The sequence below is a fragment of the Mobula hypostoma genome, chromosome 12 (genome assembly GCF_963921235.1).
Source record: "Mobula hypostoma chromosome 12, sMobHyp1.1, whole genome shotgun sequence".
In the NCBI taxonomy this organism is placed as follows: Eukaryota; Metazoa; Chordata; class Chondrichthyes; order Myliobatiformes; family Myliobatidae; genus Mobula; species Mobula hypostoma.
The window spans coordinates 87,601,088-87,617,812 of record NC_086108.1 but is presented as its reverse complement, the minus strand read 5'-3'; the positions used below and the strand labels follow the sequence as shown (position 1 = coordinate 87,617,812).

The 16,725-nt window shown below is 42.4% G+C and overlaps 1 protein-coding gene across 3 annotated transcripts in view; it reads left to right on the top strand.

The window, feature by feature from the left end:
• The window catches only part of szt2 (SZT2 subunit of KICSTOR complex), a 266,703-nt gene that overhangs the window by 167,923 nt on the left and 82,055 nt on the right, over positions 1–16,725 (top strand). For 2 of the 3 annotated variants that reach the window (XM_063064564.1, XM_063064561.1), the window contains exons 54-58: positions 354–451; positions 4,482–4,614; positions 5,918–6,045; positions 7,398–7,445; positions 16,222–16,361. In XM_063064564.1, coding sequence (XP_062920634.1) covers positions 354–451; positions 4,482–4,614; positions 5,918–6,045; positions 7,398–7,445; positions 16,222–16,361 — 547 coding nt within the window. The remainder of the gene's footprint in view (positions 1–353; positions 452–4,481; positions 4,615–5,917; positions 6,046–7,397; positions 7,446–16,221; positions 16,362–16,725) is intronic. The other variant, XM_063064563.1, reaches the window with a different exon arrangement.

The window sequence follows — 16,725 nt, the reverse complement described above, 5'->3', positions numbered from 1 at the left end:
TTTCTGTTGAGCATGATTACTAATTAATACCCTGTTTTGCATTGGAACTTTCTCCTTATAGGTATGTCCAAGCTTGTTGAGTACAGTACTGTACATTATTCTTATTGACTTTTGCTGTCGTTCCCATGCTATTTAAACCATGGTCTGTCACGAAACTGATTAAAATTTACTGAGTTTGCATCTTTATTCCTTTGGTAAAGAGAATATTAAATAGTCCAACATTTATATTGAAAATAATGTACTTGTTTTTGACTTGCTCTTTGCAACAGATCAGAAATCACTCACTATTTAATGCTCCGGTTGCTTTCTAACCAATCAATATATTGTTCCAATTGAGTGTTAACCCTCCACAGGAAACGGACCAGTCAGCTGGAGGAAGGAGACCTGGGTTCTCTGCATCAACTTTTCCATGTCACCTGTCAGCAATGGATGGCATTCATGAGTAGGATGGGTAAGTACATATTTGGGTACGGTCATCAACAAATGATGTACATGGACGCGAAAAGCTTGTGGCCTCTTTCCCCTTTCCTCTCAGTCCAGAAGAAGGGTCTCAGCACGAAATGTCGACTGTTTACTCTTTTCCATAGGTGCTGCCTGATCTGCTGAGCTCCTCCAGCATTTCATGTGTGTTGCTGTAAAAAGCTCAATGTTTAATGTATATCCATTGATGAAGTACTCAATAAATTTTGCCTATACAGAACATTGTGTATTTTAGCCTTTAGAAACAAAGTCCAGGAACTCTTGTGTGCTAACTGTGGCTCAGAAGGGTGTGAGTTCAAGCCAGAATCTAAACTCATAATCTCGGGAGGTGTTTTTCACGTAGTACCCGAGGAGCATTGCATTGTTCATGGTGGTGTTGTTTGGATGAAATGCTAAACTGAGGCCCCTGTGTCCTTTTAGGTCAGGTTCTTGTTATTTCTTCTCATGTATCTCTGTCTATATTTGGCCAGTCATGAGAGTTTGAAGAGCTTGAAATGGTTGTCAGGTTTCCTATGTTTTAACAACGACTGTAGGTCAAAAATAATTCTTTTGTTTTGAAACAATTCGGGTTATTCTGGAGATGTAAAACAGGCACCACTTAAGTGCAAGTTCTTTTAAAGATTAAGGTACAACTGCATGTACTTCGTGGATAGAATGCCACTTTAATTTATTTATTATTGTGATAAGAAGCATGGGTCTCTGTAGAAGTGTTGGAAATTAAAATTAATGGTATTTCTCGATCTATAATGTTACTCAGTCCACAGTACACTTAGACATTTTAATGAATGGAAATGTTTGCTGAGTCTTTGATGTGCAGCTTAATTGCCCTCATCAATCTTTTTGTCCACAAACAGAACATGTTGTTGAAATTGTGGCTCTGAATTGGCTAGGATTCATTCATCTCCTGTCGTATTTATATTGAAAGTACTTCAATTAAAACACTGTTCTTTTTAAGTCCAGCTGTGCAAACCTGCAGGTGCAATAAGCCATAATAAACTTAGTGATGTTTACTGCTGGAGTAGTCCGATTAGGCTTTCTTCAGAGCTGATTATCCCACGTTAGCCTGGACAAGACTTGAGTGTGAAATAAACCTCGGATTCTGACATGCAAGATTAAAGACATGGCTTGAAGTTTCTCTTTTTTGCCAACAACAAAGATATTGTTTTACAGTTAAATCAGGATGAAGTAACCTATGTCTTTTTTTAATGTGAAAGAAGCATTTAGAAGCTTACAGGAATTAAATAAAACTACAAAATAATTATCAAAGGAATAAACTTTCAATGGCTGCTAATACAGGCCGTTCTCGGGCGATGAGCAAGTTCTGTTTTTACAGATGACCATAAGGTGATTATGTTCTTTAGTCAGAAAATACAGAAAAACCATTTGATATGGTGACCATAACTCCACGGTATGTAATGATTGGCATCAAAAACAAATAAACCTGATTAAGAAAGAACAATGACTAAAAGTAGCGAGACAAAGTAGTCTAGTTCTGCCATTCATAGGAATGAACGTAGGCACATAGATTGGACTTTCGAATTTAACATTATGGGAGCTTATACAAGTGTTCTTAACTTAGGGACAGACAGTTGGTAATTTTTTTCCCAGTTTTGTAAATTGGCCTTCCTCATTGTTATAGTTTTTAGTGGTTATTCCCAGACTGAGTTGACCCCTGATTATAGGGAGAGAGTTGCCATGATGACTGGAGCTTTTTAAATGAGAAAGTAAATAACAAGGCCTGAAGTACAAGCTCTGTTTAATACCTCTTACTGCATGTAACAGGAGGATGACATGGCTTATAGATGAGACCCTAGCTAAATGTCTGGACTAACATCAAATGTGGCTGACTTACAGGCTAGATGATCAAAACTGATGAAAAGAGAATATTTAATTTCTCTTCCAATAACTTCAAAAGTCAGAACAGGAGGCTAGAATTCTGGTGGGAGCAAATTGGTTGGTGGAGAGCCTGAGAGCCTCAAAAATCAGGATTGCTGGAGATTATCCTAAACTCTGGTTCAGCAGCTTGGACAGTCTAGTTCATTGCAGTGAAAGCTTGAATTTGCAGCGTCTGCATTTTCTACAATGTCACAATTTAAGTTGGGCACTGGTAATGAAAGCTGAAAGTGCTGCATTGCTGAGAGAAGGATCCTTGAAAATTCTCCAATATTTACTTCAATAGAATCCAACAATATCTGCCAGCTCACTAGAAGTTAGAGAAGTTAGAGAAGTCGCCACACTCAGGTTGGAGGAACAACACCTTATATTCCGTCTGGGTAGCCTCCAACCTGATGGCATGAACATCGACTTCTCTAACTTCCGCTAGGCCCCACCTCCCCCTCGTACCCCATCTGTTACTTATTTTTATGCACACATTCTTTCTCTCACTCTCCTTTTTCTCCCTCTGTCCCTCTGAATATACCCCTTGCCCATCCTCTGGGTCCCCCCCCGCCTTGTCTTTCTTCCCGGACCTCCTGTCCCATGATCCTCTCGTATCCCCTTTTGCCTATCACCTGTCCAGCTCTCGGCTCTATCCCTCCCCCTCCTGTCTTCTCCTATCATTTTGGATCTCCCCCTCCCCCTCCCACTTTCAAATCCCTTACTCACTCTTCCTTCAGTTAGTCCTGACGAAGGGTCTCGGCCTGAAACGTCGACTGCACCTCTTCCTACAGATGCTGCTTGGCCTGCTGCGTTCACCAGCAACTTTGATGTGTGTTGACTGAATTACATGGCTAGATGATAACACAAACCTTACACTGTTACAGGTAGTTGAAGGATGATTCACTGATTTGATTTCATTTAACTTGACAGTTATGGGTAGAAGTGCTTTAAAAATCAAAATCTATTCTCACCTGTAATTCTAACCATTCAATATTGATAATGACAATGGAGGATTCCTTTACAAACACAATTGTGTTGTTGTATAAACAAAGTCATCGGAGAGACGCAGTTGGTAGACTTGAAAAGTAGTCTTTTTATTTGATACACGCACTCACAAATAAGCTGATAGCCTTTTGGAGTCAAGCAAAAGTGAGAGAGACAGAGAGACTGACAGAGAGGGAGAGTGGAGGAGAGGGGGAGACCCCCTCCTTCCCTCCCTCTCCCCCACCCTTTTGGAGCAAGAGGTCTGCAACACTACACAATATTTTATATGCTAAAGATAAAAATGTTTCGTTTGAACCACACACCACCCTCGCACCTCCCTCTTCACACCCACACTACAGTTATCCAGATGATACCAAATAACACATTTAAATCAGCATGGTCTGGTCTTCCAATTAACTGTGGTTTGCGGTTCTTAGCAGCCCATCGTTCCAGAGCTGCATTTTAGATTTAATCCACAGTTCATATTTGAACCTGAAGACTGGTGGCTGAAGTCAGTTGCTGAAGTAATTTGTTATGCATGCTAATCCCCCCCAAAAAAATAGCATTTAGTATTTTGGTATAGCCCTATTCATTCTCCAATAATGTGCGTAACTCCTGGGTTACAGCTGTTCAGGTAATGGAAATTCACCCTTACAGAATTCAGAAATCACTGGCCTACCAAAAAAAAAATCACTCTTATGAAAATTGTTTGTTGGGAGTCAGGTGGAGAGTAAATAAATCATCAAAATATATTGACACTCTTAGATGGTGTGGCTTCACGTTAAAGAAAATCAAAATATGGTCCGTTTTCGAGGAACACCACTATCCCCATCCTCATTCCCCCCCCCAGTAATGCATATAATTTTGTGTTCCATTAAACCCCTCAATGTTCCAGGAAAGGAAAACATATGACTTACTCTGCATGCCCTTGATCCTCTGTTAGGCACACTAGAGAGTCCTGAACTTCTGGCATTTATTATGAGAAAATATTTTAGTTTCAGTTGGTACTTCATCAAAATTTGTCATATTGGGAATTACAATCTTTGATTTACTCTAAACTCCCAATGCTACAAATTGCCACTCCATTGAAACGCTTGAACGTTAGGCTATTTTGTAACTCCTCTCATTTTCTCCTGTAGGATGTCCCTCAGTGCAGCAGTGTTCTGTTAATATTGGCTCCCGGTTTCTACTGAGCTCTGTTCTCACCGAGATCGTGAATTTGGTTAGCGGCCTTGCCAATGACACAACAGTTAAGATCTTTGAGAAAATTAGGTAAGTTTCACTGCTCTTGTGATATTTACTGCAGATTAATATTATGTTTGGGAATTTTTGTTTCATATTTAAGTTAATGCAATGTAGAAAGAGTGCTGAAACATTCTTACCTCTGAAGAAGGGGAACAGGACAAAGGCGTTGGTCTAGAAGTGGTAACGTGCCAGATAGTAGGATAGTGATGATGATGCTCTGGCAGCAATTGTTACAATGCCTATATAGCCCAGAGCAGTATGTGCAGTATAATAAGCCTCCCAAGACTAAATGGGAACAAATTATACAGAATATAAGGCATGGAAATGGGTAATTAGCTCCTTGTCTACATTTATTCTCCACTCAAGCTTCTGTCAACCTTCTTCATGTAAATCAATATCCCTCTCCCTCATCAACTTTTCCAGGCTTCTCTTAAATTAGGATGTGATGCATCTCAACTACTCCTTTCAGTAATGTTTTCATATTCGGACCACTAAATAAAGGAACAACTGCTTCTGGACTAGCAGTTGAATTTTTGGTATTGATCTTATATCGATGACCTCGATTTATGTGTTGGCATTTTCAACCGTTTACAAGAGCAGAAGTTCTTTCTGTATCTATTATATCAAAATCTTTCAGTATTTTGAGAACTTCTATTTAATCAACAGTTTCCAAAGAGAGAAATAACCCAGTGTGTTCATCCTTTCCAGTGTATATCCTTGCATTAACAGTTTATCCTGGTAAATCTTCTCTGCACCCTCTTCCTCATCTCTGTAACCTTTTTTATAATATAGAGGCTGGATCTGTACAGAGTACTCTTAAAAGTGGTTCAGCTATTGGTCACTAAAAATTTAGTGTAACTTTTGAATTCTGTTCTTCCAGAAGTAAACCTGAATGTTTACGCTGGTGCATGATAAACTTAATAGGCAAGGTATTTCCCTCTGCATGTAATGGGAGGATGACATAACAACATTAATTGGCAGGTGTTTAGCCTTAAAGCTGCTGCTTGAAAGGAAGTCATCCCTGCCACTTCCCCACCCTTGCTGAGGTTATTGACTTGTGCCTTGAAGCTTCTGGAGTGCTCTCACTGGTATTTTCATCATCAAATTTCCCACCTCCGTTTTTAAAATCCAACATGGGCAAAACATCTAGCCATCCTATGATGCTGGCACAGGCATATAGCCAGAGAATTCCAGTCAATTATTATATAGACATCATCATCATCACTGTTCAATAAAGACTTTAGGCCTCTGCAGCCTGAAGTTTATTTATTCTTAACTTCAGAGGTAATGCTTTTTTTAAAAAATGTTTTCCCCTTTCTTTGTATTATAGTTCTCCACATGGTTCCACTTTCCTGCCATATTCCCTTAGTCAACATTCTAGTACTCGTCCTGGTGCAGCTAGACAGTTCATTCTGATTGGACGGAATTTCCACCAATGGCGGTGTAGTACTGAACAAGGTATTGATACATCTGAAATCATATTGTATAGCTTGCGTCATCTGCAAAACCAGTTGTCTTGTACAGATTAGTAATCCTATGTCATCTTTGCTTTAATCAGTATGGTAAACAAAGTTAAGAATATCCAGATTTTAGGTTGTTTCTTATGATAAAGATGTTCACTACATCCCTTTCATAATCCCTCAGGTATATTTGAATTGACTTACTTTAATGCAAAAAGGGAAGTTTGAGGAGATATAGTGCAGGCGAGCTTGGCCAGTTATCATCTAGCTGATAATGGAGGTAAAATTGGAATTCTAGAAAATCACTATCAATTTTTAAAGAAAAATGCATTTTAGATATGACCTTTACAGAATTGAAGCTGGAGTTTCTGTTCCCAGGAGAGGACTGATAACTTGGCTCTTCATTGGAAGATTGGGTAGTCAGTTAGATGTTTTTTTCATTGCAGAACAAAGATGTTCATCAGGGAATGGGATTTTTTTTTAAAACTGTAAATAGAAACAAAGTGCTGGAAACACTCAGCATATCAGATAGCGTCTCTGGAAAGAGAATCTGTTAACTTTCTAGACTGAAGACTTTTGATCAGGAACATCGGCCAAAGCATTAGTGCTGCTTCTCTTTCTACAGATGCTTCATGCAATAGGTGTAATAAATTTTAGAAAATATGTTCTCAACTCACTTCTCTGAGTGAAGTCTTGCTTCATTTTAAAACCTCTGTGTACTCCTGTGCTGAGTACTTGAGAGTAGTTTTACTATGAATTCTTAATGCTGAGTGTTGACAGCATCTTGTTTTTTTATTTTACTGCAGAGATGGTCCTCTCATGTCCTAGTCGCTATTAATTATGTGTGGAAGACAAGCGGGGTTGGGGAAGAAATTCCATCTAAATCTAATTTGAAACTTACAAAATACATGAGGAGGATTTTTTGCATTTAATGATGATGTTAGCCTTGCTTGCTGAGGAGTTTTTATTATAATGCTTAATAAATTACATCCCAGTGACTGAGGAGTTATCTTATCCCAACCTGTTTCACAGTCTCATCCCAAAAGAAAGTTTTAACAATAAATATATCATGACCATTTTGACATTTGGTATTCATGGGACAGCTATTTAATTGAAGCAATTACTCAGCTTGATTTGTTTTCACGTACAATAGGTATAATAAATTGTCGAAGATAAGGTCTTGAGCAGTAAATCAACTCGCTCGCGTGTCCCATTACCGAATGAAGTCTTGTTTAGTTTTCACTACCTTTGTGTTCTCGTGAGTGCTTGAGTGTAGTTTGACTGTAAATGTTTTATGCCATGCTCTCATGCCATGCAATGCTCTGCTCCTTGTATTTTATCTGTCTACAGTTGACTGTGATGATGATGAGGGCAGACCTTTGGTAAATAGTATCAAACGTAAGTCTCACCAGATCATTTCTATGGTGATGGTGGTGGATTAGGTCTTTTAAAGAATTTCAAAATATTCAGCTATTGAGAAAGTTCAAGTTCTGTCCATTTATTATCAAAGTATGTATACATTATACAACCTTGAGATTTGTCTCCTAACATGCAGCCACAAAAACAAACCCAAAAGAACCCATTTTACAAAAAGAACATGGATACCTAATTGTGCAAAGACAAAAAAAAACAAATTATGCAAACAATACCACAAACAAAAACTGAAGTCCGCAAAGGTGATCCCATAGTTCCGTGCAGAGGCTGGTCGTTGAGCAGCAATCTGAACCGACCCATCAATCGCCTCAGGCCCTGAGACCCTGACTTTTCAATCTAGCCCAGCGCCTTAATTGACATCCAAGCATCGGGTTCCATTGCCTCGATTCAGCCTGTACCCGGCTTTTCAAATTCAGCCCTGTGCTCAAGTCTCCATCCAAACATCGAGTCCTGTTGCTTTGATGCACTCTGGGGCCTGGCATCGCTGCCTTGCTTTGGCCTGTAACTGACCTTACAGCAGAAGGTTATCATTACCATAACTGGTTTATTTTGCTGAGGCCATAAGTATGGGTGTTCTTTAGCAAGTACCAAAGGATATGGGGAGAAGGCTGGGGAGTGGGTCTGAGCAGGGAAAATAAGAGGAAAAAAAATGAATGGCACATCAGACTCGATGGGCCAAATGGCATAATTCTGCTCCTTTGTCTCATGGTCTTATACATCTGAACTTGCAAGATGTATAATAATAGATGGGGCACTACAGCATAGTACAGGCCCTTTGGTCCATGATGCTGTACCGGCATTTTAACCTATACTGAGATCAATCTAACCCTTCACTCCTACGTAGTTGTCCATTTTTCTATCATCCATGTGCCTATCTAAGAGTCTCTTAGGGCATTCCATGCACCCACCACGCAAGTTACCTCTGACAGAACCTCCCCCCAAAATTATCCTCTGATCACCTTAAAATTATGCCTCTTGTATTAACTACTTCCACACTGGGATAAAGTCTCTGGCTGTCTACTTGATCTATACCTCTTATCATCTTGTACACCTCTAACAAGTCACCTCTCATCCTCCTTCTCTCTAAAGAGAAAAGCCCAGAGAAAATGCTAGAAGCCTCACTCATCCAAATGTGACCAGGTGCAGACAGGTATCTGTTGAAGATCTCTGCAAATCTACCAATGTACCCAGCATTGGAGTGTCCTGAAACTGGAAAAATGAGCCAACATTTCCCACTTCTGACAACTGTGCAATTTCTGGGCAATTTAGTCTTTGCACCAAGGAAATCCCACAGCTGTGTTAAGTTATGCGAATATCTACATGAAGATTACATGTTTTTCTAAATCCTTCTCTGCTACCAAACAATCTTGTTTTGACAGTTTGATTCGGTGAACATAGAACAGTGTAACAGCACGGGAACAGGCTCTTCAGCCCGTCATGTTGTGCCAAATTAATTAAGCTAATGATGCCTAATTAAATTAATCCCTTCAGCCAATATGTGGTCTATATCTCTCCATTCTCTGCATATTCATCTGCATACTTAAGAGCCTCTTAATTGCCAATATACTTTATACTTTATTCTTTACTGTCACCAAACAATTGGTACTAGAATGTACAATCACAGCGATATTTGATTCTGCGCTTCACACTCTGTGGATTACAAATATTAAATATTAAAAATATTAAAAATAGTTAAAATTAGTAAATATTAAAAATTTAAATTATAAATCATAAATAGAAAATAGAAAAATGGGGAGTAAGGTAGTGCAAAAAAACCGAGAGGCAGGTCCGGATATTTGGAGGGTACAGCCCAGATGTGGGTCAGGATCCGTTCAGCAGTCTTATCACATTTGGAAAGAAGCTGTTCCCAAATCTGGCCGTACGAGTCTTCAAGCTCCTGAATCTTTTCCCGGAGGGAAGAGGGACGAAAAGTCTGTTGGCTGGGTGGGTCATGTCCTTGATTATCCTGGCAGTACTGCTCCGACAGCGTGTGGTGTAAAGTGAGTCCATGGACGGAAGATTGGTTTGTGTGATGTGCTGCGCCGTGTTCACAGTCATCTGCAGCTTCTTTCAGTCTTGGACAGGACAACTTCCATACCAGGTTGTGATGCACCCTAGAAGAATGCTTTCTACGGTGCATCTATAAAAATTAGTGAGGGTTTTAGGGGACAGTCCAGATTTCTTTAGTTTTCTCAGGAAGTAAAGGCGCTGGTGGGCCTTCTTGGCAGTGAACTCTGCTTGGTTGGACCAAGTCAGGTCATTTGTGACATTGACCCTGAGGAACTTAAAGCTTTTGACCTGTTCCACTTGCGCACCACCAATGTAAATGGGGTCGTGCGGTCCGCTACTCCTGAAGTCAACAACCAATTCCTTCGTCTTGCTGACGTTGAGGGATAGGTTATTGTCTTCGCACCATGCCACCAGCTTCTTAATTTCCTCTCTGTACTCAAACTCATCATTACCCGAGATACGGCCTACAATTGTTGTGTCATCAGCAAACTTATATGTTGATTTTGATGGAAACTTGGCTACGAAATCATGGGTGTACAGTGAGTACAGCAGGGAGCTGAGTACACAGCCTTGTGGGGCACCAGTGCTCAGGGTGATTGTAGAGGAGAGCTTCTCCCCTATTTTTACAGCCTGGGTCCTGTCTGTGCGGAAGTTGAAGATCCAGCTGCAGATCTGAGTGCTAAGACCCAGGTTCCGGAGCTTAAGAATCAGTTTATTTGGGATGATGGTATTAAAGGCAGAGCTGTAGTCAATGAAAAGGAGCCTTACATATGCGTCTTTATTCTCCAGGTGTTCTAAGGAGGAATGTAGGGCCAGAGAGATGGCATCTGCCTTATAAATATAACATCTGCCTCCATTAGACCTAATCAGTTCCCCTCTACCACCACTCTGCTCCGTCTAGCGGAATTAGTCCTTACTCTTAATAATTTCTCCTTTGGCTCCTCCCACTTCCTCCAAACTACAGGTGTAGCTATGGGCACCCGTATGGGTCCTAGCTATGCCTGCCTTTTTGTTGGCTTTGTGGAACAATCTGTGTTCCAAACCTATTCTGGTATCTGTCCCCCACTTTTTCTTCGCTACATCAACGACTGCATTGGCGCTGCTTCCTGCATACATGCTGAGCTCGTTGACTTCATTAACTTTGCCTCTAACTTTCACCCTGCCCTCAAGTTTACCTGGTCCATTTCTGATACCTCCCTCCCCTTTCTAGGTCTTTCTGTCTCTATCTCTGGAGACAGCTTATCTACTGATGGCTACTATAAGCCTACTGACTCTCACAGCTATCTGGACTATTCCTCTTCTCACCCTGTCTCTTCCAAAAATGCCATTCCCTTCTCGCAATTCCTCCGTCTCCACCGCATCTGCTTTCAGGATGAGGCTTTTCATTCCAGGACGAGGGAGATGTCCTCCTTTTTTAAAGAAAGGGGCTTCCCTTCCTCCATCATCAATTCTGCTCTCAAACACATCTCCCCCATTTCACGCACATCTGCTCTCACTCCATCCTCCCGCCACCCTATTAGGAATAGGGTTCCCCTGGTCCTCACCTACCACCTCACCAGCCTCTGGGTCCAACATATTATTCTCCGTAACTTCCACCACCTCCAACGGGACCCCACCACTAAGCACATCTTTCCCTCCCTCCCCTCTCTGCTTTCCGCAGGGATCGCTCCCTACGCGACTCCCTTGTCCATTCGTCCCCTCCATCACTCCCCACTGATCTCCCTCCTGGCACTTATCCTTGTAAGTGGAACAAGTGCTACACATGCCCTTACACTTCCTCCCTTACCACCATTCAGGGCCCCAGACAGTCCTTCCAGGTGAGGCGACACCGGTGCTCCCGATGTGGCCTTCTATATATTAACGACTCCCGACGCAGACTGGGAGATCGTTTTGCTGAACACCTACGCTCTGACCGCCAGAGAAAGCAGGATCTCCCAGTGGCCACACATTTTAATTCCACATCCCACTCCCATTCTGATATGTCTATCCATGGCCTCCTCTACTGTAAAGATGTAGCCACACTCAGGTTGGAGGAACAACACCTTATATTCCGTCTGGGTAGCCTCCAACCTGATGGCATGAACATTGACTCTCTAACTTCCGCTAATACCCCACCTCCCCCTCGTACCCCATCTGTTATTTGTTTATATACACACATTCTTCTCTCTCTCTCCTTTTTCTCTGTCTGACTATACCCCTTGCCCATCCTCTGGGTTTTTTCTCTCCCTCCCCCTTTTCCTTCTCCCTGGGCCTCCTGTCCCATGATCCTCTCATATCCCTTTTGCCAATCACCTGTCCAGCTCTTGGCTCCATCCCTCCCTCTCCTGTCTTCGCCTATCATTTTGGATCTCCCCCTCCCCCTCCCACTTTCAAATCTCTTACTAGCTCTTCCTTCAATTAGTCCTGACGAAGGGTCTCGGCCCGAAACGTCGACTGTACCTCTTCCTAGAGATGCTGCCTGTTCACCAGCAACTTAGTGTGTTGCTTGAATTTCCAGCATCTGCAGAATTCCTCGTACCTGCCTCCAACACCATCTGGAAATCCATTTCAGGCACGCACTATTTTCTTCGTTTAAAAATAAAGGGTTTGTCCCACATGTCATCTTTAAATTTTCCACCTCTCACCTTAAAAGCATGCCCTCTACAATTCAACATTTTGACCTGCAGGAAAAATGCTGGTTGTCTGTCCATGCCACTCATAATTTTAAAAACTTTTATCAGGTCTCCCATCAGCCTCGACCGTTACTGTAGTTCATCAAACTTCACCTTATTTCCGACGTCCTCTAATCCAGGCAGCATCCTGGTAAACTTTTTCTGCACCCTACCCATGCCTCCACATCCTTCCTATAATCGGGCAACCACAATTAAATTCAGTGCTGTAGATGCAACCTCATCAGTGTTTCGTAAAGCTACAACATATCTTCCTGACTCTGCAACTCAATGCCCTGACCAATAAAAACAAGGATGCTATATGCTTTCTTTACTATTCCATCAACTTTGTGTAGCCCCTTTCACGGAGCAGGGACTTCGTATCCACGATCCCTCTGTACATTAATAAGGTTTAGAGTCAAACGTGTAACTTGAGAACCTCAAACCAAATGATGTCCCAAGCAAAGTGCTGACAAATGGTGGGTCATATCCTGCCATGTTGCACGTTAACCAGTGCCAGTAGAGACAGAATGCTGGACAAATTCAGCCTGACTTCACAACATTTAAATATTGAGAAGAGCACTTCAATTACTCAAACATGGAATTCAACAGAGCTAGTGCTAGTAAATGGGATTAGTGTGTATTAGGTGCTCAATGGTCAGTATGTATAGGGTGCATTGAAGAGCTTATTTCTGCTCTGTATGATGACTAACTTACAGTTGTAACTGAATAGAAAGAGCTGTCAACCCTGTAGGAAGCAACATTTGTAGGTCCTGTCCTCTTATGCTTGGTTTTGGTCTTGGAAATAGAACTTGGCTTTAGGTCTTATACTTAAAGTGCACAATAAGGGGACATTTTGCCCTGGGCTCCATATGCAAGCTCTCAGTGAGCAGTCTTGTTAATGCTATTATCTCTCTCCTTTTTTCCCTTTAACTCTGAATCTTATTCTTTCTGTCACACATGCGTATCAACCCAATTCTCTTTGATTATTTGACTTTAACCTACTCTGCAGGGATCATTTACAGCAGCTGGCAAACCTACCTAACCTACAGTATATCTTTAGGGCATGGGAGGAAATTGGGTTATCCCAAAGCAGCAGAGACCATGTGCAACGTATGCAAGTACAGCACCCAAAATTGGTATCAAATCTGGTTCCCTGGATCTGTGAGGCAGCAGCAGTAACTGCTGTGCTCCTGTGTTACCACTTGTTATAGCCTCTGTATGAACTGCATTCCATTGGTAAAATGCAAGATGGCGTTAAAATTTAGGGCGACAATTTACTAAACATGGTATCAAAAGCCTTAGTAAAACCAAAGTCTGAGGTTGAAGAGGGCAAGCTCTTCAATAACCAGAGCAATATCTGGCATAAAGGGGGAAAACAACAGGAATTCTGCAGATGCTAGAAATTCAAGCAGCATACGTAAAAGTTGCTGGTGAACGCAGCAGGCCAGGCAGCATCTCTAGGAAGAGATGCAGTCGATGTTTCGGGCCGAGACCCTTCGTCAGGACTAACTGAAGGAAGAGTGAGTAAGGGATTTGAAAGTTGGAGGGGGAGATGCAAAATGATAGGAGAAGACAGGAGGGGGAGGGATGGAGCCAAGAGCTGGACAGGTGATTGGCAAAAGGGATACGAGAGGATTATGGGACAGGAGGTCCGGGAAGAAAGACAAGGAGGTGGGGGGGGAACCCAGAGGATGGGCAAGGGGTATATTCAGAGGGACAGAGGGAGAAAAAGGAGAGTGAGAGAAAGAATGTGTGTATAAAAATAAGTAACAGATGGGATACGAGGGGGAAGTGGGGCATTAGCGGAAGTTAGAGAAGTCGATGTTCATGCCATCAGGTTGGAGGCTACCCAGACGGAATATAAGGTGTTGTTCCTCCAACCTGAGTGTGGCTTCATCTTTACAGTAGAGGAGGCCGTGGATAGACTTGTCAGAATGGGAATGGGATGTGAAATCCTTGTTCAATCCCTTCCGACCTATGTTCGTGACACTTCTCACACTCTTAAACTTTTCGATGATTTTAAGTTCCCTGGCCCCCACCGCTTTATTTTCACCATGGATGTCCAGTCCCTATATACTTCCATCCCCCATCAGGAAGGTCTCAAAGCTCTACGCTTCTTTTTGGATTCCAGACCTAATCAGTTCCCCTCTACCACCACCCTGCTCCATCTAGCGGAATTAGTCCTTACTCTTAATAATTTCTCCTTTGGCTCCTCCCACTTCCTCCAAACTAAAGGTGTAGCTATGGGCACCCATATGGGTCCTAGCTATGCCTGCCTTTTTGTTGGCTTTGTGGAACAATCTATGTTCCGTGCCTATTCTGGTATCTGTCCCCCACTTTTCCTTCGCTACATCGACGACTGCATTGGCGCTGCTTCCTGCACGCATGCAGAACTCGTTGACTTTATTAACTTTGCCTCCAACTTTCACCCTGCCCTCAAGTTTACCTGGTCCATTTCCGACACCTCCCTCCCCTTTCTAGATCTTTCTGTCTCTGTCTCTGGAGACAGCTTATCCACTGATGTCTACTATAAGCCTACTGACTCTCACAGCTATCTGGACTATTCCTCTTCTCACCCTGTCTCTTGCAAAAACGCCATCCCCTTCTCGCAATTCCTCCGTCTCCGCCGCATCTGCTCTCAGGATGAGGCTTTTCATTCTAGGACGAGGGAGATGTCTTCCTTTTTTAAAGAAAGGGGCTTCCCTTCCTCCACTATCAACTCTGCTCTCACTCCATCCTCCCACCACCCCACTAGGAATAGGGTTCCCCTGGTCCTCACCTACCACCCCACCAGCCTCCGGGTCCAACATATTATTCTCCGTAACTTCCGCCACCTCCAATGGGATCCCACCACTAAGCACATCTTTCCCTCCCCCCCTCTGCATTCCGCAGGGATCGCTCCCTACACAACTCCCTTGTTCATTCGTCCCCCCCCATCCCTCCCCACTGATCTCCCTCCTGGCACTTATCCGTGTAAGCGGAACAAGTGCTACATATGCCCTTACACTTCCTTCCTTACCACCATTCAGGGCCCCAAACAGTCCTTCCAAGTGAGGCAACACTTCACCTGTGAGTCGGCTAGGGTGATATACTGCGTCCGGTGCTCCCGATGTGGCCTTTTATATATTGGCGAGATCCGACGCAGACTGGGAGACCGCTTTGCTGAACATCTACGCTCTGTCCGCCAGAGAAAGCAGGATCTCCCAGTGGCCACACTCAGGTTGGAGGAACAACACCTTATATTCCGTCTGGGTAGCCTCCAACCTGATGGCATGAACATTGACTCTCTAACTTCCGCTAATACCCCACCTCCCCCTCGTACCCCATCTGTTACTTATTTTTATACACACATTCTTTCTCTCACTCTCCTTTTTCTCCCTCTGTCCCTCTGAATATACCCCTTGCCCATCCTCTGGGTCCCCCCCACCCCCTTGTCTTTCTTCCCGGACCTCCTGTCCCATAATCCTCTCGTATCCCTTTTGCCTATCACCTGTCCAGCTCTTGGCTCCATCCCTCCCCCTCCTGTCTTCTCCTATCATTTTGGATCTCCCCCTCCCCCTCCAACTTTCAAATCCCTTACTCACTCTTCCTTCAGTTAGTCCTGACGAAGGGTCTCGGCCTGAAACGTCGACTGCACCTCTTCCTAGAGATGCTGCCTGGCCTGCTGCGTTCACCAGCAACTTTTATAAAGGGGGAAAATTTGTTACTTTTGGCATTTAGCACTCAGCCCCAAGACATCACTGCAGCATCTGGAAGCTTCCTGGATGTAGACTGGAATATCGATCTTTATTTTTAATAGAATCATCACTCGGCGTGCATTTAAATTTGCCCTTCACTTTTGTGCTTCAAAATGCTGCTACAGTTAACTAACCTTTTTGGAAATTAAAATAGATACATGGTTTATTGCTGTGCAATGAAATGCTGAATGTATCATATGCTATGATAACTAATGTGCATTTTTAATTTTACATGATTTTTTTTGCTGTTTAGAATTTTTAAATAAGAAATCAAATGGATTTCCTACAGTTTTATGCTGTCTGAATACTTTTTTTTTCTCACCTCATGAAAAATATATAAAGCTCACAAAGGATTTCAGAGGTTTGAGGCCGTGGAGTTCAGCACTGCAGAGAAATCAGGTGACCCCTCAAGTGCAGGAATTAGTGGAAGAGGTGTGGTTCCCCGGCAGCGATTCCTCATAATTGACATCATTGACAAAAAGGTATGCAAAACCATTCAGGAAAAATTATTTGTAGCCCCTTAACTCCTCCTGTGAGAATAACATAATAAAATTCTTTAAACATTACTGTTGATATAAAACAGGATTTCCATTTTGGTGCTCATGACTATTTTGTCTGCAGCAATTTCTTCCTATACATTTCCTGAAGAAAAAATACTCCTTGTAAATCATGTCCATATTCACTTATTTTAAGTTTATTCTGGGACTGAGAAGGTAAAGTAAGTCCATTAATTTTGATAAAGGGAAAAAATAAGTTAAAGTTATAGGTGCAAATATTTTTCACGAAATGCTGAAGCTCTGGGTGTTGGTGGCATTGCTGTCATTTCACTAGTTTGCAGCCTTTTCT